This window comes from Vulpes vulpes, chromosome 10 (assembly GCF_048418805.1).
Source record: "Vulpes vulpes isolate BD-2025 chromosome 10, VulVul3, whole genome shotgun sequence".
Classification (NCBI taxonomy): domain Eukaryota; kingdom Metazoa; phylum Chordata; class Mammalia; order Carnivora; family Canidae; genus Vulpes; species Vulpes vulpes.
The window spans coordinates 54,825,602-54,851,069 of NC_132789.1; the positions used below are offsets into that span (position 1 = coordinate 54,825,602).

Here is a 25,468-nt window from a genome sequence, read left to right on the forward strand (position 1 = left end):
GGGAAGGGAGAGAAGGAGAGAATCCTTGAGCAGACTCCTGGCTGAGCACAGAGCCCAACCCTGAGATCCTGACCTGAGCCAAAATGAAGAGCCAGGGGCTTAACCGACTGAGCCACGCAGGTGCCCCAGGAATTCGGTTTTCCATCCACCGTGGAGCCCATGGTCAGCTGCCATCTGCTTAAGGAGATGCACTGTACATGGGCCAGAGGGGCCGGAAGGGGACGCTTGTATCCCTCGGGACTCTCAGGAGCCCTCGTCCTGTTGATCTTGATTTTAATCTCTCCTCTCTCCCTCCAGCCTGTCTGCTTCCCCGAACACACACTTAACGCTGTCGCTCTCCTGCTCAAGAGCCTTCACGACTTCCCATTCCTCCTCAAATCAAGTCCAAACACTGCAGCTCCGCATCCGCCCCCACCAACATTCCCAGACAGAAAAAAAGGTGCAACAGGAGGGGTGGCACAGATCTGGTGGCTGAGGACACGCTGCCCCCTGCTGGCTTCCCGCGGAGAACCCAGGGCGCCGGCCCTAAGCTGCGGGCAGGGCCTAGGCCCACCCAAGCCAAACCTTAAAGCATTGCGCTTCTGCTGGGCCTCTGCTGTGGCTTCCTCCGCAGAGTGGAGGCCCACACACCTTGGGAGCAGGCGGGCCTGGGAGGAGAGCCTTCTCTCCTTGCCCCCAGGCCAGTCAGGAATAGTGGGGAGGAGACCTGGGTCCAAGAGGCCAGAGCGTTGTTGTCACAGATGGCTCTTACCTCCTGAATCTGCTCCTTCATCACCTTGATCTCATTCTCCCGCGGTTCTATTTGCTTCTTTAGCTCCTTTATTTTGTAGTCAAGCACAAACTTGAATTTCTCTAGTTCTTGGTTTTTCTTTTTCAGATCATAGATGCGCTTCTCCTGTGGGCGAGATGAGAGAGAAGCGAGAGCTAGCAGGAGGCCATGGTCTATGGAATCCCCTGCAGGCAAAGGACATAAATCCTGAGAGCTGGCTGAGCCTCCACAGTCGGCTGTCCCGGCTGGTGGGGTTACAGAGGCCAGCTCCCCCACTGGGCTGCGGCGTGGACTCCTTGGCTTCTGTGACAGGACCTTGTTCATTCACTCACTCACTCACTCACTCACTCACTCACTCAAATACAGGTTGTCAATGCCTGTATTTTCCAAAGCTGGCCTCGACAGCATCTCTCATCCCAGATACTCTTCTACAATGTGACCATACACTTCTCCACCAGGAGCTAAGATCTAATTAACTGTCTCTTGCATCCGGCTGAACTTATGGTTGGCTTGTAACCCAAAGAATGCAGCTTGAGTGATGCTGGGGGGCTTCCCAGGCTAGCTCAGAAGAGGCCAAGCAGCTTCCACCTGGTTCTCTTGGGACTTGTGGTCTGAGGGAGGCCATCTGCTCGGCAAGAAGCCCTCTCTGGTGAGACCTTCAGGCTAAGGAGCACGCTGGTCTCTGGTGGACAGTCCCAGTTGAGCCCAGCCTCCCAACCCCTGCCCCTGGCCAAGGGGCTGGACATGAGCATGATGAAGCCACCTTGGATACTATCTTCTACCCCCCTCCCCCACTATTTCAGTCACCCCTGCCCGAGGCCCAGCAAGGTCCCTGCCATGGGGACGAAGACGTGCCATCTTGTCCTGGTCCAAATGCCAGACCCACGGAATCTGAGAGCATAATAAAACAATTACTGTTCTGCACCACTACATTTTGGGAGAATTTGTTACACATAGATTGTAACTGGGATGTAGATCTATCTGTCCATCAAACATTTCTTGAAGGAAGACTTTTCGCTAAGGTCTGAGATTCCAGATAGAAGTAGGACACAGTCCCTGCCCTAATGGAGAAAGTTCTAGCTGGGAAAGCATATGTGTCAATGAGTGTAGCCCTACCCTGCTACAGGTGTTGTAAAGGAGGACAGCCCGGGAGGCACAGCATATACCGCGGGTGCCAAGAACAACTAGTGGGCGTGTAAAGCGGTGGTTCACAGGGAAGTGAGAAATCGGGCTGAAGAATAGGAGGGGGAGGAGGCCAGGGGTCTGCGTGCTGGGGTTAAAGGAGGTTAGAGTTGGCCAACTCTGGCCCTTGGGTCAAATCTGACCTGTTTCCAATAAAGTCTTGTTGGAACATGGCCAAGCCCCCTCATTCGTGTGTGGTCTACCGCTGGTTTTACAACATAGGGGTAGAGCTCAGTAGTGTGACAGACAAAATATTTACTATTAGCCCTTTACGGAAAAAACTTTGTTGCCCTTGCCACAGGCAACGGAGAGCTATGGGAGAATTTTAAGTGGAAGGATGACACGATTACAGAGCCCGGTGGCGGGGAGCCAGTGCAGGAAGTGGGAAGGAAGGCCATTGGGCTGGATAGGAGACTGTTGCAATTTTAGATCAGGACGACTTACCCTCTTTCTTGTCAACCACCCTTCGAGAATCTGAAGAGAGCTTTGGACCCTCCCTACACCAATGGCCAGACACAAGCACGAACACGCACATACAGAAGTTTCATACAGGCACCATCACGTGTCCCTTTAGCAGATCCCACCTCACAGGCGAGAAAATGAGACTTAGAGAAGTTACGCAAGGTCCTGTGGTCAGTAAATGGCAAAGCCTGTGCTGGAACCCAATTAACCGGTGCTGAAGGCCACGATCTCAGGAGAACACTGCCTGCCTGACCCAGGAATGGTGAGGGGATGGGCCAAAGGGCACACGGCCTAGATTTGCTTGGAAGGAGGATACAAAATTTTGATAGGCCACACAAAACGTGATGTTGGTCTTCTAAGTATTTTGTAAGAAAGGCATCCTGAAAAGGGACACCAGCTTCCTGTGGCTGGCCTAGCAGTTGTAGGCCAACCACAAGGAGTGTGCAATGGGGCAGGTGAGCTGTCCCCGGCCCATGGGCATGGTCTCCCGAGGATGCTTGGAGCACCGCAGAGCAGGGGCCCTGTAGTCAGATGACTCAGGCTCTTGCCCCAAGTCTGTCACCCCTTGATGACATGACCTTGGGCAAGATCCCAAACTGCCTGGAATGCCATCTCCTGAGCTCCACAGCTGGGTCCCCTTGTGGCTGCTGGGAGAACTGAGTGTGGTGTGTTTACCGCTAGCAGCCCAGTGCCAAAGCACACAGCAGGTACTTCACAGACCACTCAGCCCCCATCAAGTTCAATGAATGTGTTCCAAGCATCCAGGGATCCTCTCCTGAGCTTTGTCCTCCTCCCCTGGGTCTGCCTAGGAGTGGCTGAGGGAGATGAGCCTTCACCTTATCTTGAATGGTCTCGTCTCTTTCCTGGATTTCCCGCTTGAGGCCCAGGATGTCCTTCTCCAGGGACTTAATGACCCCTTGCAGCTTCACCTGCTCCCCCTTCAGGCTCTCAATGTCATTGGTTCGCTCTTCGATCTCCTTCTGCAGGCTGCTGAACTGCGGATACAAGATTACAGAGACCACCAGAGTCTTCGCCTCCCCGTCACCAACCTGTGACCCCGACTCCCCACCCTCGTGAGCTGCAAACACATTCAGCACTCAACATTTCTGGGCTTCTAGGAGTGACTTTTTGGAGATTTGGGACAGGTCAGGCATTTCCCAGGCCACGTGAGTGACGTAGCATTCTATCTGGTAAGATCCAGCCCATGTCCCCTCTGTGAGGATGGACTGTCCGGGTCAAGAAGCTCTGGAGACCAGCGCCCCAGGTGGACCCAGACTTTTCCATGACTCCACTGACCTTGAAAGGTGGGGATCTGTGCCCTATCAAGGTCACCGATACTGTAATGGATGAGCCACCTTGCCCAAGTCTGAGAAGGGAAGATGACACTGTTCCCTGGATTGACAGGTGGTGGGACTTCTAGTGGGAAGGCACGTGACTTTGCCTTGAAGTTGGCTTCTCTGAGGCTAAACATGTTGGGGAAACCCAATTCTGCAAGGATCTGTGACCTGAATCTCTGTTCACCCCGCCGCCAGTGACTACAAATACATATCTGCCTCGTAAACCAAGCTTCCTACACCTCCAGGCCTCCCACCCACTCGAGAGCCTCATCTCCATCTCTACCAGAGGTTGAACTCTGAAAACCGACTAAATCCTACTTGCCCAGCCATGAGAGCCAGGGGTGTCCACCAGTGTCCTGGCAAACATCACCATCGCTGTGAAAAGGATGCAGCAGGGAGAGCCCCGAGGAGGGGAGGGCAGGGTGCCTGGGGGGAGAACAGAGCTACTCGCAGCAATTCAGCTCTGGCGGAAGCCCGGGCCCCTCATACCTTCTTCCTCATGATGCCAGTTTCTCCTTTGAGCCGCAGGTTCGATTCCTTTTCATCCCGCAGCTTTTTCTTGTACTTGGTTTTGATATCTTGGATTTCTTGGTCCTCATCATTTTCAATCTGCTTCTTGGTCTCCTCAAACTCCCGCAGCTGCTGCCTGACGTCCTCCTGGGCCTGAAACGGGGAGCCGGGGGTCACTGCACACATGGGAACCAGGGCCCTGTGTCCCCTGACCTCCCACTGTCCTCCCGTCTGTCCTCTGTCTTCCCTTCTCTCCCTACCAGATGGGGCCGTGGCCTCCAGCACCTCAGTGACCACCTTCCCGACACCCCTGACCCTCTCCACCTCTGGTTTCCTCACACTGACACCCATGCTTCCTTTGTCTTTCCGTCACTGAACTGCTGATGGTTGTAATTTTGTATCTGTGGAACTACTTGGTCGTCTTTCCCAATAGACAAAAGTTCCTAGAAGGTAGAAACCTGGTCTATTCTGCCCACTCCCAGGGTCCCAGAGTACACCCTGCAGGGGCACACAGTAGGTACTTGGCCACTACCTGAGTGAAAGAGAGTCTTTAACTCTGATCTCCTGCTCCTTAACCCAATGCCCTGCACATCCCCCAACACTTTGCATCATACTCTAATTGCCTGTTTGACAGGCTCCCTCGTGGGCATGGAAGCTCCTTGATGGCAGGGCCACATCTCTCTGCTCACCAAGAACAATCTGCATAGCAGCTGGTACAGAATGAGTCAGAGCCTGGAGCTGGGACGCAGGAAAAAGGAACTCGGCCTGGGATCCCTGGGTGGCTCAGTGGTTGGGTGTCTGCCTTCAGCCCAGGGCCTGATCCTGGGGTCCCGGGATCGAGTCCCACATCGGGCTCCCTGCATGGAGCCTGTTTCTCCCTCTGCCTGTGTCTCTGCCTCTCTCTGTGTGTCTCTCATGAATAAATAAGTAAAATCTTTAAAAAAAAAAAAAAAAGGCATGAACTCAGCTTGGGGGAGGCTGAGAGTTGACTCGGGTGTGATTCCTCTGCTTACAGCCCTTAGGCGGTCAGAGTCCACTGTGTCCCCCTTGTCCTGACCCTGGCATTCTCATTTTTTTTTTAAAATTTTTATTTATTTATTTATGATAGTCACAGAGAGAGAAAGAGAGGCAGAGACACAGAGGGAGAAGCAGGCTCCATGCACCGGGAGCCCGACGTGGGATTCGATCCCGGGTCTCCAGGATCGCGCCCTGGGCCAAAGGCAGGCGCTAAACCTCTGCGCCACCCAGGGATCCCTCCCTGGCATTCTCATAAGCTGCATGTACCCATCCCTGGGGTGAGTGTCAGGGGCTCAGAGAGACAACATGGTTTTAATACTGGGCTCCCGAGAAAGGCTTCTCTCTTCCCCGCCATGTGTCACCAGACCCTTGCTAGACAGAAGCCTTGGCACGGTGTGCTCTGTTTGCAGCCCAGAGTTGCCCGCCAGCCACGGCTCTGGCTCTGGCTCTGGGAGATGTCCCTGGAAAGGAAAGTAGGCCAGCCAGGTTGGTGAGGAGGCCTGCCAGGTGGAAACTTCCTAGGGAAGTTCTGAGTTGAAATCTTTGACTCAAAGGAAGAAATGGGGAGGTAATCACTGTGAGGGTGCTGGCCTTCCTCCAGCCTCTCTCCTCTTAGGGCAGATTCCTCTCCCACCCCCCCATCCCCCAAGCCCCCCTGAAAGGCAAAGCTCAGATCAGTTGACTGGAGGTCGACAAACATTTCTGGAGCATCTAGGACATGCCCCCCCACCTTTTGCAGGGTTTGAAAGTCACTGATTGGTGACCCTGCCCTTGAGAAGCTCCCCCAGGGGAAGGGAAGTAAAGGCAGGATGCTACCCTATAGGCCACCGACGAGGCAGGGGTCCAGGGACCCTGAGGACACTGGTAAGGCTGCTTAGCCCTGTGGGCGGGGAGAGGGGTTATAAGGGGCAGGACCTGCGGCCAGGTGAAGGGGAATCATCCAGAGCAGAGGCCCAGAGGTTGTGTGGGACACTTGGCCACTGCATGAGGTTGGATGGGAGGGAGCTGGATGGCAGCAGAGGGCCGGGGCAGGGGTGGGAGGCCGGCAAGGCTGTGCGGGAACATTCCCCGTGGGGCTGTCAGAACCCAGCCTGCTGGGAGGAGACCTCCGCTCTCTACTTCCTGCTCCTCTGGGCCCAAGGCCTGCTCCCTTCCCGGCTCCCTGAAGACTTGGGGGGTGGGGGTGGGGATGTGGCCTAGTCCTCCTCCTGGCACAACTGGCGGGGGTGACCCTGTAATGTCCAGGGTGCTCTGACCTTGTCTCTCCTCTGCCGTGGCACCCCCGCACTCAGGTCCACCCTGGGCCTGGGCCCACCTCCGAGGCCTGCAAACGCAGGCCCTGCCCTCAGCACAGGTGACTGCGGTGTTGGACCCCAGGTGGGCCCGGCCCTGTCTGGAGTCCTCCACTGTCTTCCAGGCATCTGGTCCTCTGCCCCTGTCTGGGCTGGCCCTGGTGGCTGCTCCCCAGATGCCCTGGTTTGCCTGTGGCAGCGCTCAGGAGAGCCGCTCTGTGCCGGCCTTCCCCGCAGTCCTGCTGAGGAAAAGCACTGGGTGGAGGATGAACACAGCCAGGATTCAGGTTTAAAACCTCAGCTGCGTGCTCAGCTACACACCTGCCAGGCCTCTTCTCTGCCACCTCCTTCCTCATTCCCTTCAAAACTCATTCCACCCCTTCCTGACTCTGTGCCCTCGCTTACGGTGCCCCATCTGTTGCCGTTTCGTGCAGGAAAGGCAGCCATCTGGCTCTTCTCAGTTTTCTCTTCATCTCGGGAAACTAGATATTTTGGCAACCCAACCTTCCCGAACATTCTCCGACTGTGCTCTGCCTGCATGCCCTTCCCTCCCGCGTTTCCATGTCTCCTGCTCATTCTGGCTCCGACTCCTCCTGGGTCTCATTAGCTCCTGCGAGCCTTCCCTGAGCAATCAGGGAGGTCTGCACCTCCCCCTGCTCCTCCATGCATGCACCTCCGGGGATGCGTCTGTGTGCCTGCCTCCTCCACACAACCGAAAACCAGGTCCCGGTCTCTATTTTTCATGGTCACCCAGCACTCGAGCTGGTAAAACAGTAAGATACAACCTGGGTTTGTAAAATCAGTGAAGGAATGATTTCATCTTGTAAGACACAAGGAGCTGCTAAAGGGTTTCAGGCAACTACCTTCCCTGTTGTTCGGGCCCTTGTTCCTCTCTAGGCCCTGCTGGCTGCATCTAGAAAGGTCTCTCCAGTCCTTGAGGCTCGAAGGTCCAAGTAGGATAGGACAGCAGATATGAACTTAGTCTGTCCAAAGAATTTCAGTCCCTAAAGCCAAGCACCTCCCAGCCCCCTGGGTCCCCTGGTCTGGAGGGAAACAAATGGTAAAGAGCAGAACACGAGGCCCAAGGGACACATGCTGAAAGGAGGGACTGGAAGTGAAAGGAGGTGAAGCCAGCTTTCCCACAGCTCCATGGGCTGGTCACAGGCCAGGCCTGCAGGATGCACCGTGAAAGGGAGGCACAGTTCAGCTTCCAGTGAGTACCTCTTCCAGGAGGGTGGTTTTTTCCTGCAGTTTGGCCTCATAAAACTCAGTCAGCTCCTCCAGGGCCTGGCTCTTGGTCTCATCGTTATCCCGAAGCTGTTTTTCATACTCCTCCTGCATCCTCTGGGACTTGAGCTGCAATTCCTGATACTTCTCATATTCTAGAAGCAACTTTTGGTTGTTGCAGCACTCTGGAGAGAAGCAAGGGCCGTTATTACGCGTGGGACTCAGGGCCGCCCAGGAGCCTTTGGTGTTCTCCCGCCCACCTCTAGCACCAGCCAGGGCAGGTGCCTCCATGACGCCTGCCCAGCTTCCTGCCCGCACCCCATCAGGTGGCCGCCAAACTCCCCCACGTTGTCGGCTAGGCAGAAGGTTTCCAGGAAAGGGCGGAGGGATGTTTGGGGGTTCACGGCCAAGAAAAATGTCCTAAATATGCCAAATAGTTATCAGCACCTCTGTTTTACAGAAGAGTAAACTGAGGCTCGGTGAGGTCCGGTGACTCCCTAGAGCACCTAATGTGGTCAGTCTGGGACCCAAGGCAGCCTAGCAGGCTCCAGACCTGCACTTCCTCATATCTCCTGTTGGCATGCAGTAGGTGTTTAATACGTATTTAATGAATGAGCAAATGCACAGGAGTAAAAAGCCACAGTGAGATCCAGGGCATAAATGCAGCCTGTTTACAGACAAAACCAGGTCACCTGGGACTTCTGTTGGGTCCGGGGGACTCCCAGACTTCTGCCCCCACCCGACGTGTGGCCTCTCCCTGGGGACTCACCCAGGTCCTGCAGCTCCCGGCTCTGTTTGTCCAGCAGGTCCTCAATGTGCTCCCGATGGGACACATCCTGCTTTTCTTTTTCTGTTCTTAAAACCTAAAACACAGAGTGAACTGTTCTCATTCCCACATGTCTGCTGAAAGCACCCCTAGGGCAGGAACACATGTTATGAGTGCCATCCCCCTTCACTCACAAACATTTCTCAAGCCCTTCCTTTGAACCAAGCATTGTTCCATGAGCAACAAGCAAGCTATCACTTTTTATTTACATTATATTCTGCTCTGAGAGTTCTAGACGTTCCTTATTTATATCCTTTCTACTAAACGGGTCTTGTCAATGATGAGTTCGGTTTTGGACATGTAGCAGATGGATTTTGGGGGGGAAGAAAGTAAAGATTCATTTGAATTCTCTGTTGTCTGCACATTGCTGTCAACTACATTCTTGGATGTGCTAATGTGTCAGCTTCTAAGGAGTGTTTTCCTTAATCGAGCAGGAAAGCTCTTTGCAGGCAGAGGGGCCGCCCCCAGGAATAACTCTGTGCTTAGCTTATGGAGGGCCCCCGCACCAATGTTTGTTGACTAAAGGAAGGAAATAATAAAACTAAAAGCCAGGGGCTTTTTTTTTTTTTTTTTTTTTGAGTCAAACTCTCTGACCCGTGGAGATAATATAAAAGAACAAATACCATCTGAGCCAAAAATAGGAGGTTTGGGATGAAGGGCAGGACAGATTTGTGGAGAATAAGGGGATTATTCTGGGGAAGTCCTGGATCAAATCTAACTACAGGAGGACAAGTTAGACTAATTTTATTTCATCTACCGATGATCCTGAAATTGATATTCTGGTACCTCTTTTCTTTCTATACTTTGTTTTTCTTGTGACTTTTCATTCTGTTTTTTTGTTTGTTTGTTTTTAGATTTTATTTATTTATTCATGAGAGACACACAGAGAGAGGCAGAGACACAGGGCAGAGGGAGAAGCAGGCTTCCTGCAGGGAGCCCCATGCAGGACTCGATCTCGGGACCCTGGGATCATGACCTGAGCCAAAGGCAGATGCTCAACCGCTGAGCCACCTAGGTGCCCTGCATTCTGTTTTTAAATACATTTCTCTTGATCCTAAAGATAATATATTCTCGTTGTAAAGAATTTGCAAAAATACGGAAAATTTTAAATTATCCATCATCCCCACTTTCCGAGGTAATCACACTGCTAGCTATTTTCTTATGAACTGATCTATGTGTATTTATTTTATTTGATGAATCCCATTCACTATAGTTTTATATTCTGCTCTGTTCTACGTGGCACTTTGCTGTAAGCATTTCTGATGCTATCAGCTATCCTTAAAAACCACACATTATCATATGGTTCATTGTTTGAGCATAGCTGGGATGGTGTATGCCAGTTCCATCTTGAGTAAACTGGAAACATCTTATTATTTGTGGCTGTTGGCTGAGTCTCTCAAACAGACCTGGTTTTTCGTTTTCAAGGATTCCATCTCCTGGAGGAACTTATCTGTTAGCTCCTTAATCTTCTCAGAGTAGTTCATGTCCTTCAATCGAAGCTGATACTCATTCTCCATTTTCAATTCTTCCACACGAGTCTTCAGTTCCAACATCATCTGAGCCTTTGGGAGAAGGACACCAGAATCAAGAACATTCACAGTGTGGGTGAATTAGAATATTTAAACTCGTGGCCTCGAGCTCTCTGAGCTCTGCAGCTCTGCCCAGCCTCAAACACACGTGTATCCACTAGAATTTATCTTTTCCCCATGAGACACCGGGACTGAAAACTGGGGAGACATACGAGCTTTTTCCTCTGCCTTCACAACATCTGTTCAGTGAGCCCCCGCTGTGCACCAGGCATTACGCTAACAACCCTCTCAGCCTGAAATATGTGCAAATACCACCTGCTCAGTGAAGTCCACTTGGACCACGCCAGTTAATCCTGTGACCCTTCCTTTCCATTCCCAGCACTCATGACCCTGCTCACACTGCTCTACTTTTTACTATTTTCTTGGATCTAGGCACTTTCTAATGCAACTTATGTATGATTCTGTTTATTGTCTTTTGTCTTCTTCCTCCATTAGAATTTAAACTCAGGGAAGGCTGAGATCTTTGTTGGTTTTGTATACTGATACACAGAAGCGTGCCTAACACATAGGAGGTACTTGAAGAACACGTGTGGAACCATGATTCCTGCCCCCATGGAGCTAACGGTCTACTGAAGAAGCCAAATAACATCATTACAAATTGTGAAAAGTGCCCAGAGCCAGTGGTTTCCCAGGACTGTCAATGTGTCCCTCTCAATGCCTCTTAGTCCTTACTCTTCCTGCCTTGCTGGTTCCTATGTCCAGTGACTTCTTCTTTCATTCTGTTGTATCCTCTGGTGCCAAAGTTTTCTAAATACTGTGATACACATACCCTTCATTTCCTGAAAAAGGTAACGCTGATGACAGAGAGGGTGAGAACACAGGTGTTTTCTTCTCACCTATCTATGATCACCCCCCAGCCTCCTCACGTATCCCTATCTCATCTTTTTTGATCTATCTCCTCTACAACCATGGACAACTAGAGAATAAGGAATGTGTTATGCTCACTTCTGCATTCCTGGCCAGTGGACAAGTGTGGACCTGGCACACAGGAAGTACTGAGATGAGGGATGAACACAGGGGGCATGGGCAAAGTTGGGGATGAGAGCAAGGACGTCTGGTCAGGACACTGTGTATGATGTGGTATGGATGGGAGGCAGAGGGAGAGGAGGCCCAGAGGGGGTCAGACCATCAAAGTCCTTGCCAGCCATGATAAGAAATTAGGATTTTCTCTTACAGGGCCTCTGAAGGTCCTTGCCCAACCTGATTAAGCTGACTTCATCTCACAAAGACCTCTCTGATGGCAGTGTGTAGCTTGGGCTAGATCAAGCACTAAAGCAGAGGGATTAGTTGGGGGGTGGGAACAGCACAGTCCAGATGGGGAAGGGGGAGGAGAGTGGAACGGAGAGATTCAAGAGCAAGATTTTAGGGAACATGGTGCCTGACTGGGTATGGGGTGAAGGTAAAAGGCCATGGATGAAGACCATCTCCTGGGAAGAGTGCTCCCTGAAGATTGCACTTGGCCTATCTTGTGTCACGGCTTTATCCTGGGCACCTAGGACAGGACCAGCAACACAGCACTAAATGAACGTTTATCTGATGAGGAGGTCACTCCAGGGTCTGCCTTGGACTGGCGGAATAGATTTATTGATGGGAGTGATGGTTTCGGGCATGTTGTATTTGTGGCGCACAGCTCATCATCCTTCCTCAGTGTGTTCTCAGCCTGGCTGCAGAGGCAGCTTTCCATGATGCAAATCTCCTCAAACCATTCCCTAATATAAATCTATCAGTAGGTCCTTAGGAACAAATTCTGAATTCTAAAACATGGTGTAAAAGGCCCTCACGATCCCTCTCCAGCTCCAGCTCCAAACACCCTCCCCTCTCCAGCCCCACCTAGCCAGGAGCATCTTCCCCAGAGCACCTCTCTCATCCTTTTGCACACTCATTCCTTGGTGTGGAATAGCCTTTCCCATCTGTTCCTGAAGGCTCCATCCAAAGCTCATTTCCTCTGGCACCACCTGGCCTGTGACCCCAGAGCATCATTCTGTCATAACACCCATAACACACTTAATTTCCCTTTTTAATTTTACCTGTACCTCCTCCCAGGCTACAAGCTAAAGGCCTCTATATATCTTTCACTTCTGTCATCCTAGACCTTGGTACAGCATCTAGTACATAACAGACCCCTCTGTGACCACTAGTCGGATGGATGGATGGATGAATGAGTAGGTAAATTATGTCCTGAGAGATAGTTACATAGAAAATCATAGAATATAAAGAAAAAAAGAGAACTGGAAATTCTGAGAAATATGACTTTTAATTTTTAAAAAAGATTCATTTATTTATTTAAGACAGAGAGAGCATGCATGCAAGTGCAGGAATGGTGGGGAGAGGCAGAGGGAGAGAACATCCAAGCAGACTCCTGCTGAGCGTGGAGCCCATCATGGGGCTCAGTCTCATGACCCTGAGATCACGACCTGAGCCAAAACCAAGAGTTGGATGTTAACCCACTAAGCCACCCAGGTGCCCCAGGGAAATGTGACTTTTAGAGGACAGGTGGAGAGAGAAATGGGAGAGAGAAATGGGCCTCTCTTGGCAGAGAGGCCAACAGTGAATAAGAGCACAGTCTCACAGATGCAGAGATGGGGCGGCTCCAGGAAGGGAGCAGAACATACTCTAGCTCTTTCCAACTTGGCAGCACTTCTCACAGGCCAAGCTGGGGGCTGGGTGGGGAGCCTGGCCTTTGGCACAGCCTGGGGTCTCCTAGTTGCTCCCTTCCCCTACCCTCTGTGAGGAATGGGGGAGAAAACAGAGAGAAGAAGGAAGAGGAGGAGATGTACTTGCCTGCCTGCAGTAGGTCAGACCCTGACTCTCACAGGCTCTCCCTCATCCTTTCCTCTCATTTCACCTTTCCTGCAGAAAGTTCCTAGCAGGAAACTCTAGCAGAGATCTCTGGAAATGCCTGGGTCTTATCCTCCTGCTTTGGGGCCATTTTTGCAGTGCTGTTCTGATGGTTTTCTTCATCTCTACCTGATTGTGAGTTTCCTGATCACAGAGCTCAGGGCTGTCTTTTCACACATGCATCCCCAGTACCTAGCAAACAGCAGGCATTCAATAAATTCACTCTAGATTCTGGATGAACAGCAATGAATGGATAGCTCTGCCATTCTCTGTAAGCCTTGTGCGTTTCCCATCCCTTCGGTGTCTCCCTTGGGGAGCGGGGTGCAGAGCTAGCTGTCCCCTCAAAACTCTCAAAACACATCTTCCTGGAGTGTTTAATGCTTTCGCAGGAGGGAGGGGCCTTTGGGGGAAGTGATTAAGAGAGAGGATTCTATATTAAATCTGGAGCAAAACTCTAGTCCTGTCCCTTAACTTCTCCAACGCCACTTCTGGAAACATGGGGAGAATAATAGAATCTTTCATAGAGATGATGTGACATTTATTTTATTTTTTAAATATTTATTTATTTATTTATTTATTTATTTATTTATTTATTTATTCATAGAGACACAGAGAGAGAAAGAGAGAGACAGAGACACAGGCAGAGGGAGAAGCAGGCTCCATGCAGGGAGCCGGACATGGGACTCGAACCCGGCTCTCTGGGATCACATCCTAGACTGAAGGTGGCGCTAAACTGCTGAGCCACACAGGCTGCCTGAGATGATGTGACATTTAAATAAGAAAATACTTATAATTAGTATAGTACCTGGTTCAGGGAAAATCTAAAAAAAACGCTGATTATCATTACTTTTATTGTTTTATTATTAGGAAGACTAGGTTTCAGGAATGTTTTCTAAATACTTTATTTTCTTTTTTTAAATGAAGAAGGCTCCACTAGCAGTTAAGTTTCACAGATACAACTGGCATATTCAGCTTGTCAGTTCAATTCTGTAAATATTTATTGACTGTCTTTCATGTGTCTAGCAAGGGCTAGAAACTGCTGGTCACACAGAGAATTGCATGTCATGGTTTCTGCCCTCAAAGAGTGGGAAGAGGAAAGCTAGTTCACAGGCTAAAAGTAGAGCAGAGTGTAAGTGAAGATGACCAGGTGGCAGTTTGATGGGCAGGGGTGAGGGTGGAAAGAGATCCAGCCACGCAGAGGAGAGCAGCATGGTGGTGTGGATGGGAAATGTTCAGGGGAGTGCGGGAGTCTGTGTGGGGCACTGTGCAGCCAGGCGTATAGGGCCTTGAATGGTGGTCCTAGGGGTGTGGACAGTCTGGTAAGGAATTTCCATGTCCCTCTTCCTTTGATCTGGTTCTTACCTTCTCTTCCATGTCAGTTTTAGTAACAAGCACCTCCTCGGCAAAGCCTACTTCCCTCTCTCGCTTGATCCCCCGACCATCCTTATCAAAGACCTTCCAGGTAAACAGGCAGCCGTCCTCGGCAACGGTCAGCAGGAATTGGTCATCAAAGGTGAGCGACATCTGAGGAGAAAAAAATCACAACAAGGAGGCTTTTTGAGGCCTCAGATAACCAGAACTGAGCTGGCTATGTGCAAGGCCTCTGTTCAGGCAACCATGAGTGCAGCCTCATGGGGCAGGAAGACTGGATCCTGGGTAAGAATAAGACAGGGAGCTCTCATAAGCTTCTGTTAATGAATAAAGGAAACAAGACTGTGTTTATATTCTCTGTGCGTTTGGAATCTTGAGGGTTAATTATTATCTAGATTATAAAAAGAACTCTCAGAACTCAGCAGTAAAAACCCCAAACAATCCAACTAGAAGATGGTAAAGAAATATGGAGGGTATACAGATGACAAAGAGGGTATACAGATGGCAAAGCAGCACATGAAAAGATGTTCAACATTATTAGCCACTGGGGAAATGCATATTAAAACTATGGTGAGATATTATTGCACACATGTTAGAAAGCAGCTAAAATAAAAAATAGTGACAATACCAAATGCTGGCAATGATGTGGAGAAATTGGATCTTGCATGCATTGCTGGTAGGACTAGAAAACAGCTTGGCAGTTTACTTTAGTTTCCTTAAGAACTAAACATAAATTGAGGCACCTGGGTGGCTCAGTGGTTAAACGTCTGCCTTTGGCTCAGGTCATGATTCTAGGGTCCTGGGAGTCTCATGTCAGGCTCCTTGCTCAGCAGGAAGCCTGCTTCTCCTTCTCCCTCTGCCTGCCTTTCTCCTTGCTTGTGTTCTCTTTGTCAAATAAATAAAATCTTAAAAAAAAAAAGACTAAACATAAACTTATCCTATGATCCAGCAATGATTCCCAGAGAAATGAAGGTCCACACAAAAGCCTGTATATGATTGGTAAAAGCCTGTATACAATAGAGCTACTACCAGTTTTATTTGTAATAGCCAAAAACTAGGGGGGTGGGGATGAGCTATCCTACAATAGGTAGATGGTTAAACAAATTATGGTGCATACATGCCATGGAAAGCTACTCAGCAGTAAGAAGAAATGAAGTATTGATATGTGAAATAACTCAGAGCTCAAGGGGGTATCGCACTAGGTGAGAAAAGCCACTGTCAAAAGATCACATGCTGTACGATCCCGTTGTTTTGTTTTAAAAAGATTTTATTTATTTATTCATGGAGACACAGTGGGAGAGGCAGAGACACAGGCAGAGGGAGAAGCAGGCTCATGCAGGAAGCCCGATGTGGGACTCAATCCCAGGATCTTGGGATCATGCCCTGAGCCAAAGGCAGATGTTCAACCACTGAGCCACCCAGGTGCCCCCTGTATGATCCCATTTATATAAAATTCTCAAAATGACAAATGATTGAAATAAAGAACCAATGAGTGTTTTCTCAGGACTAGGGTCAGTGGTGGCTGAGGGGGGTGGGTGTCACCAGCAAGGCAGCAAGAGGGGGTCCTTGGTGGCCACAGAGCAATACCAGCTACAGGAATCTATGTATGTGATAAAATGACATGGAAACACACACATTTTGCACCAACGTCAGTTTCCTGGTGTGATACCTACCGTTGCACAGTTATGATAGATGTACCTATTGGGGGAAACTGGGAGGAGGGCACACAGGACCTCTATGCTCTCTTTAAATTTCCTGTGACTCTATAATGATCTCAAAATAAAAAGCAAAGGCAAAAGAATCAATAATGAAAAAGGCCTTCTCGCAGTCAGCAATATGTGTCGAAAACCTTACTAATGGCGTTGCTCTTGCACTCAGGAATTCTTCTTCTGTCTAGCAAGTTAGCCTTTGGGATAATCAGAGATGCCCACGGAATTCTGTAGAGAAGCCCTGGTTAGGGCCTCTCATATGATCATTTAATGCCCAGTTGTAGGAAAAGAAATAAGCTGTGGTCTATCACTTGATAGGATATTTGTATAGCTACTAAAATCATGTTTTCGAGGAATATTTAATTGTACAAAAATGCTTATAATAGCATTAATTTTTAAAAAGCAGACTACAAAAGAATATATACAGTATGGTCTCAATTTATTTAAAATGCACACAAAATCTACACAAAAGAGAAAATGTATCAAAATATTAATGATATTATGAAGAGGATTTTTATTTCTTTTTCTTTTTTGTTTTAGAGAGAAAGAGTGTGAGCATATAAGAGTGGGTGGGGAGAGGTAGAGGGAGAGAGAATCTTTTTTTTTTTTTACATATATTTTTTTTAATTGGAGTTCAATTTGCCAACATATAGCATAATACCCAGTGCTCATCCTATCAAGTGCCCCCCTCAGTGCCTGTCACCCAGTCACGCCCACGCCCTGCCCACCTCCCTTTCCACCACCCCTTGTTCGTTTCCCAGATTTAGGAGTCTGGGAGAGAGAATCTTAAGCGGATTCCATGCGTAGCATGGAGCCCCTCGCAGGGCTCCACCTCACAACCCTGAAACCATGACCTGAGCTGAAATTAAGAGTCAGACATCCAACCACCTGAGCCACACCAGTGCCTCATGAAGATTTTTATTTCTAAAGTAACTATGCATTGCTTTCATAATCAGAAAAATAAATACCTTATGTACAAAACGCTATGAAAAGAAGAGAGGGAATTTTTTTTTTTTTTAATTTACTTTGAGGGCAGTCCGGGTGGCTCAGCGGTTTGGTGCGCCCTTCGGCCCAGGGTGTGAAGGGATCCTGGAGACCCAGGATCAAGTCCCACATCGGGCTCCCTGCGTGGAGCCTGTTTCTCCCTCTTTCTGTGTCTATGTCTCTGCCTCTCTCTCTCTCTCTCTGTCTCTCATGAATAAATAAATAAAATCTTTTAAAAAAATAAATAAATTTACTTTGAGTGTGAGACTCAAGCTCAGCATAGGAATGTTCCAGTTAATAATGGAAAATCCTTTCTTTAGTAAGGATACTGTCTGAAGGTAAGCCAGTATTGAGTTTGGGACATCATTCAAAGTCTTAGCTTTTGATGTTGTTGGGGGGACAATTTCCAGATGTGTACCCATGGTAGTTCCCCAGGGGAGGCCTTTTGTACCTCCAGGGAAGGGCAGGGACTCATCTCTGGGGCTTTGACTTTTTTTATTTTTTATTTATTTTTTAAAATAAATTTATTTTTTATTGGTGTTCAATTTGTCAACATATAGAATAACACCCAGTGCTCATCCTGTCAAGTGCACTTCCTCTGGGGAGGACAGCTGGGTGCCACAACCAGCACTCAGCAGATCGGAGATCTGGGTGAGATGCTCCTGACATCTCTTAAATGGCCCATTATTATGCATAATATTATGGTGAGTAACCTCACACAGGAATGTTTAGGTGTATGTCTGATTCTCTCCTAGGGTTTATTCCTGGGAGTAGTTGAAATAAAGGATATTAGTAGCCAATAAATGTTCATTGAATGGGTGGTTGGATGAATTAAGAAGGAGAGACCAATAAGGAAAGAAAAGCCACTGAGGGGGTTGGAGGGATGAAGAAGGAGTATGAAGGGCAGGATCAGATAGATCTAGGGCAGGGCTAGGTCTGGGCCTGGATCCCTGCGGAGAGTGACCCTTCTCACCTTGGTGATAGGACCTGCGTGGGCCTGGTACTCGTTGAATTCTTTCTGCAAAGGTAGTGGATACTTCATGGCACGGATGGTGCCCACAGAGGTGCCCACAAATATCATGCGCCCGGAATGTGAGATGACGACGGCCGTGTAGATGACGTCAAATGCTGATATCTCTCGAAGGACCTGGAACACAGACAGCTCTGTTCAGAGTGAGGGGCTGAGCCATACATACCCCCAGGGTCCCCATGTCGTTCCCTCCTCTGAGCAACACAAGGGCAAGTTCTGTACTGAAAAGATGTTTTTCTATTCCTTAAAGCACCTGGCATAGTGTGGAGCACAGAAAAGGCACAGATTAGTCTATCGTGGCTGCCTGACTAGTGGACAAACTGTGAGGAGTTAGAGCAACCCTAATAAAAGGAAGCCTTCAAGTAGCACCATTTTACAGCTTCCTCATGTTGTAACTCATTCAGTCCTCATGAACACCCTCTGACTAGTTACTGTTGCCCTTATCTTAAGATGTTGAAATAGCCACAGGGACAGCAAGTAGTCAACCTGCCTTGTAAGTGGCAGTCAGGGCCCAGTGTCGCTGCTCTTGACTGCTGTGCTACCTTGCATCTCAAACTCAGAATGGGATATGGGCCCTACAGTCATTGAGTGTTTGCATGGGTCATGCAGGCTGTGCCAGCCAGTGGGGATACCAAGAAGTGGGGACTGCAGTGGGCCTTCCCCCTATGAAGCTCCCTTCCGGTCCAGCACTGGAAAAGCCACCACAGAATTAGGACTAAGCCACTCAGGGGCATAGTGGAGGGAACCCCTACTCTCAGCTGAGTTCCAATCCTGGGAAACCCGTCTCAGACAAGTTGGCTGCCGTGGTTTCTGTACACTTTCCCAGGCACCAGCACCAGGACGGCGACAAGCACCAAAGAGAGGCTGGAGGAGCCAATGGAGGTCAGCTGTCACTGGGCACCTGGAGAAGGACACAGCCACATTTGTATGGAGAAGTGTCCTTGGTCTTTGGAGCCAAATGGGGCAGTTCCTAAATTTCAGAGATTGGGGGTTTCAAGTGAACACAGTGGCAAGCCGAGGCGATGGCAGGAACTATGGTTGTGTTTCTACCCTGGGATTAGCAAGCAGTTTAGGGATGTTGCTGACTTGTGGGCTGGGAAGGTGGTAGAGACCTTACATCAGCCAGCAAAGTGGAAGTGGAAAGGGGCCCCACAGTTTAACCTGGTCAGGTAGGGCCCTGGGCAGGAAATCCCAGGAGTAACAAGGACTGAGCTGACTCAGAAGGCACGGGGGGGCCGGGTGTTATCCCACAAAGAAGGGGCCCTCTTCTCCGGAGCCCTCTTCCCATCACACTTGCTGCTGTGCACATGGAGGCTGTCTCCCACGGATGGGTACAGTGGCTGGGCAGTGGGCCAGGAAGACTCACCGAAGAGTCAGCAATCTCCTTGAGGGTCTGGTCTGACCCAACTGCAAAGATAGTTTTGGCATCAGGGGAGACAGTGACACAGTTGTAGCTGCAGGACTTCAGGACGCATTCGGTCTGTCTCTTTCCAGAGGACAGATTCCATTCATACACGGCACTGTCTGTGCCACACGAGATTAGTTTGCTGTCATCTGCATTCCACACAATTGAACGAACCTACAGGATGGAGACATATCTGGTTAAAAGCACTCGTGTGCACACACATGCCTCTCATTTGGGAAAGGAGGATGAACCCCTCATGTGTTCCACTAGACTGAGGCCGAATGTCCTTTGCTGGTGCGTGTCCTTCAGCAAGCACAAAACTGACTTTATTTGGAACACAGCATGAAGAGGTCCACCCTCTGGGCATTGTCTACAATGATGGAGATAGTGGTGCAGAGCAAGTAAGAGAAGGCCGGCAGGTCCACGATATAAGCAAAATAGCAGAGCATAAGAATTTTATAGAACAAGGGAGAGAGACAGTCAAGAGGGGCCCTTCCACAATCACAGAGACAACTCTGGGGGTCGGAAGGGCTGTGTGCATGTGCTAAGCCATGACCGCTCAAGAGCAATCAGAGTGGGATATGGGGAAACCTGAAAGCATCTCCTAAGCTGCACGGAGACCCATTAACACAGGGCAGAGGCCTCAATGGCACAAGGGGTTGAAATATTACATCTGACCAAACGCTAACTGAATAATAATCTCCTCTGGGTCATTGGCATCTCCCAGGAAGCCAGGCTTAGCGCTAAAATCACACTTATTCCTGGCAGCTGGAAGATTGTGTGCATGATGAAGGCTGCACTCCCTTGGGTACAATCAGAGAGAGAACCTCCAACCTACTAGTCTCCAGCTGAACGAGGAGCAGGAGAAAAAAAAAAAGTGACCTCCATGCACCGTGACAGCAGTCTCCCAGCTACACAAATCCAACAGTAAAGGGTAAAAGTCTAACTGGCTAAGGGGGCTGAGCACAATCTGTGACTAATAAGTGGCTCAGGTCAACCCAGGGGCAGCCCCTAGGTACTGAGAAAAAAAAAATTAAGAAAAAAAAAAAAAAAGAACAAAAGGAAGAGCTGAGACACCAAGGCTGCACACAGCAGGGGAAAGAAAGATTTCTCAGAATTAGTTCAGCCAGGTCACTAAACAAAGAAACAACTTTCTCGGCTTTCCCCCCTGTCATATTTGTAATTCCCTTCTCCAGTAGTGAAAGATCTTTCCGTCATCTTCAGTATGTTTGCCTATTTTCTCAATCTCTTCATAAGTAACCAACCTCCTGACCCACTGGCCACCTCTTTTGATATTTCCAGGACTCTAACCCTGTCAGGCACATCCTTACCCACCTCCTCAGCTCCCTCTCCACCTCTTAAATGGCATTTTCTGTTTGTTACTATTATTTTAAAACCTGCTTGAGAAAATACAGTAACATTATTTCCAACAATTTTCCTAGATTCATTCATTTTAATAGTTTATCTGAAAATTCTTTGAGTTTCCTACATACTCAATAATGTGATCTGTGATGATTTATTTATTCATTTCTGAACTTTATGCCTTTTATTTTGCTATGGTCTGAATGTTTGTGTCTCTTACCTTCCATCCCATTTCCCCCATGGTTCATATGTTGAAATCCTAACCCCTGAAGATGATGGTTTTAGGAGGTGTGGGGCCTTTGGGAGTGATCAGATCATTGAGGGTAGAGCCCTCATGAATGGGATTAGTGCCCTTATGAAAGAGGCCCTGGAGAGCTAGGTCACCCCTTCCACCCTGAGAAGATATGAGAAATCTGCAGCCAGGAAGAGGGCCCTCACCTACCCATACTGACACCTGGATCTTGAACTTCCCACCCTCCAAACTGTGAGGAAAAATTTCTGTTTATTATGAGCCACCCAATCTGTGCTATTTTGTTATAGGAGCCCCATGGACTTTTCTTACCTTATTGCATTGGTTAGGACTCAGTACAAGGTGAACAGAAGGCATTATGCTTTGTTCTGTATCTCAGAAAGAATGCTTCCCAATCAATGTGATAGATCATATCAGCAAGAGATAAAACAAGAACCATATGATCCTCTCATTAGATGCAGAGAAAGCATCTAGAGAGTGTAAGAATAGAGGGAACATTCCTCAGCATCTTAAGAGCCATCTATGAAAAGCCCACAGCAAATATCATTCTCAATGGGGAAACACTGGGAGCCTTTCCCCTAAGATCAGGAACAAGACAGGGATGTCCACTCTCACCACTGCTATTCAACATAGTACTGGAAGTCCTAGCCTCAGCAATCAGACAACAAAAAGACATTAAAGGCATTCGAATTGGCAAAGAAAGTGTCAAACTCTCCCTCTTCACCAATGACATGATACTCTACATAGAAAACACAAAAGACTCCACCCCAAGATTGCTAGAACTCATGCAGCAATTTGGCAGTGTGGCAGGATACAAATTCAATGCCCAGAAGTCAGTGGCATTTCTATACAGTAACAATGAGACTGAAGAAAGAGAAATTAAGGAGTCAATCCCATTTACAATTGCACCCAAAAGCATAAGATACCTAGGAATAAACCTAACCAAAAGGTAAAGGATCTATACCCTAAAAACCATAGAACATTGTAGTTTCTGAAAGAAATTGAGGAAGACACAAAGAGATGGAAAAATACTCCATGCTCATGGATTGAAAGAATGAATGTTGTGAAAATGTCAATGTTACCCAGGGCAATTTACATGTTCAGTGCAATCCCTATGAAAATACCATGGACTTTCTTCAGAGAGTTGAAACAAATCATCTTAAGATTTGTGTGGAATCAGAAAAGACCCCGAATAGCCAGGGGAATATTAAAAAAGAAAACCATAGCTGGGGGCATCACAATGCCAGATTTCAGGTTGTACTACAAAGCTGTGGTCATCAAGACAGTGTGGTCCTGGCACAAAACCAGACAAATAGATCAATGGAACAGAATAGAGAATCCAGAAGTGGACCCTCAACTTTATGATCAACTAATATTCGACAAAGCAGGAAAGACTATCCACTGGAAAAAAAGACAGTCTCTTCAATAAATGGTGCTGGGAAAATTGGACATCCACATGCAGAAGAATGAAACCAGACAATTCTCTTATACCATACACAAAGATAAACTCAAAATGGATGAAAGATCTAAATGTGAGACAAGATTCCATCAAAATCCTAGAGGAGAACACAGGCAACACCCTTTCGGAACTCGGCCACAGTAACTTCTTGCAAGATACATCCATGAAGACAAGAGAAACAAAAGCAAAAATGAATTATTGGGACTTCATCAAGATAAGAAGCTTTCGCACAGCAAAGGATACAGTCAACAAAGCTAAAAGACAACCTACAGAATGGGAGAAGATATTTGCAAATGACATATCAGATAAAGGGTTAGTTTCCAAGATCTATAAAGAACTTATTAAACTCAACCGCAAGGAAACAAACAATCCAATCATCAAATGGGCTGAAGACATAACAGACATTTCACCAAAGAAGACATATTTGTGGCCAGGAAGCACATGAGAAAATGCTCCGCATCACTTGCCATCAGGGAAATATAAATCAAAACCACAATGAGATACCACCTCACACCAGTGAGAAGGGGGAAAATTAACAGGACAGGAAACAACAAATGTTGGAGAGGATGCGGAGAAAGGGGAACCCTCCTGCACTGTTGGTGGGAATGTGACCTGGTGCAGCCACTCTGGAAAACTGTGTGAAGGTTCCTCAAAGAGTTAAAAATAGACCTGCCCTATGACCCAGCAATTGCACTGCTGGAGATTTACCCCAAAGATACAGATGCAATGAAACGCTGGGACATCTGCACCCAGATGTTTCTAGCAGCAATGTCCACAATAGCCAAACTGTGGAAGGAGCCTCAGTGTCCATCGAAAGATGAATGGATAAAGAAGATGTGGTTTATGTATACAATGGAATATTCCTCAGCCATTAGAAACGACAAACACCCACCATTTGCTTTGACGTTGATGGAACTGGAGGGTATTATGCTGAGTGAAGTAAGTCAATCGGAGAAGGACCAACATTATATGGTCTCATTCATTTGGCGAATATAAAAAATAGTGAAAGGGAATAAAGGGGAAAAGAGAGAAAATGAGTGGGAAATATCAGAGAGGGAGACAGAATATGAGAGACTCCTAACTCTGGGAAACGAACAAGGGTTGGTGGAAAGGGAAGTGGGTGGGGTGTGGGGGTGACTGGGTTATGGGCACTGAGCGGGGGCACTTGATGGGATGAGCACTGGGTGTTATGCTATATGGTGGCAAATTGAACTCCAATAAAAAAATAAAATTTTTATGTATATGTGAAAAAAAAAGAAAGATGGCTTCCATAATTTCATAATCAAGCAGGCTGTTTGCTGTACGTTTTCTTAAATATGTTGCATAAGATTTTCAACAAATAAAATGAAAAGTTCCATTATATTTTTAGTAAATTGTTTTTAAAAATCATGAATGGATATTAAATATTAACAATTATATTGTATCTGCACTTACACAGATAAAAAGGATGAAAATTCATATGTTTATGTTGAGGTGGTATAGCATATTAACTGATTTCAAATTATAAAACAACCTTGATTCCTGGAATAAATCCAACTTGGCCATGCTGTATTGTTCTCTGTATATGTTGATGGACTGGTTTAATGATATTTTGTTTGGGATTTTTTTTATATTCATGAAAAATAATGGGTAATCATTTCTCTTTCTTGTGATATCTTTGGCAGGTTTGGTATCATGATTATGCTGGCCTCATAGAAAAATATCGGGAAGTACTTGCTCTTTTTTTTTAATAATAAATTTATTTTTTATTGGTGTTCAATTTGCCAACATGCAGAATAGCACCCAGTGCTTATCCCGTCAAGTGCCCCCCCCCAGTGCCCGTCACTCAGTCACCCCCACCCCCCGCCCTCCTCCCCTTCCACCACCCCTAGTTCGTTTCCCAGAGTTAGGAGTCTTCCATGTTCTGTCTCCCTTTCTGATATTTCCTACCCATTTCTTCTCCCTTCCCTTCTATTCTCTTTCACTATTATTTATATTCCCCAAATGAATGAGAACATATAATGTTTGTCCTTCTCCGATTGACTTATTTCACTCAGCATAATACCCTCCATTTCCATCCACGTTGAAGTAGTATTTGCTCTTTTTTGTTGTTGTTCTTTGTAAGAGTTTCTTCAAGATTAGTGTCATTTTTTCCCCTTACAAGTAGTTGATATAATTCTCCAATGATATGCTCTGGGCCTAGAGTTTTCTTTACAGATTCTTTTACAGATCCAATTTGTCTGGGAATTTGTTGGTTTCATCTATATATCCAATTTATGTAAATTTGTTCATAATATCCTATTTTGATCTTTTAAAATTATATATAGGAGCTGTAGTAATATTCCCTTTCTATTCCTCATACTGGTTATTTACCTTTCCTCTTTTTTTCCTTCCTTGATCAGTCATGTCAGGGGCTTGTCCATTTTGTGTTTTTAAAAAAGCTAAGTTTTAGGGGTGCCTGGCTGGCTCAGTTGGCAGAGCATGCAACTCTTGATCTCTGTGTTGCAAGTTCAAGCCCCACATTGAGGGTAGAGATTACTTAACACACACACACACACACACACACACACACACACACACCAAGTTTTGGCTTTAATCATCCTCTATTGTGTTTATTTCCTATTTTGTTAACTTTTGCTCACATCCTTATTATTTCCTTCCTTTTATTTTCTTTGAAATTAAAAAAAATATTCATTCATTCATGAGAGACAGAGAGAGAAGCAGAGACATAGGCAGAGGGAGAAGCAGGCCCCTGCAAGAGAGCCTGATGTGGGACTCAATCCCAGGACCCGAGTCAAAGGCATATGCTCAATCATTGAGCTACCCAGGCACGCCTATTTTCTTTGGATTTAACTTGCTGTTACTTTTCT

The 25,468-nt window shown here is 47.5% G+C and overlaps 1 protein-coding gene across 4 annotated transcripts in view; it reads right to left on the reverse strand.

Annotated features, from left to right (window-relative positions):
• Positions 1-25,468, reverse strand: part of CFAP57 (cilia and flagella associated protein 57) — a 74,284-nt gene that overhangs the window by 24,371 nt on the left and 24,445 nt on the right. For all 4 annotated transcript variants that reach the window (XM_072724279.1, XM_072724281.1, XM_025992072.2 and 1 more), the window contains 9 exons: positions 19,510-19,722; positions 18,087-18,260; positions 14,412-14,573; positions 10,029-10,184; positions 8,566-8,659; positions 7,791-7,981; positions 4,240-4,413; positions 3,250-3,408; positions 752-895 (listed from right to left, as the gene is read on the reverse strand). In XM_072724279.1, the coding sequence (XP_072580380.1) occupies positions 752-895; positions 3,250-3,408; positions 4,240-4,413; positions 7,791-7,981; positions 8,566-8,659; positions 10,029-10,184; positions 14,412-14,573; positions 18,087-18,260; positions 19,510-19,722 (1,467 nt within the window). The remainder of the gene's footprint in view (positions 1-751; positions 896-3,249; positions 3,409-4,239; positions 4,414-7,790; positions 7,982-8,565; positions 8,660-10,028; positions 10,185-14,411; positions 14,574-18,086; positions 18,261-19,509; positions 19,723-25,468) is intronic.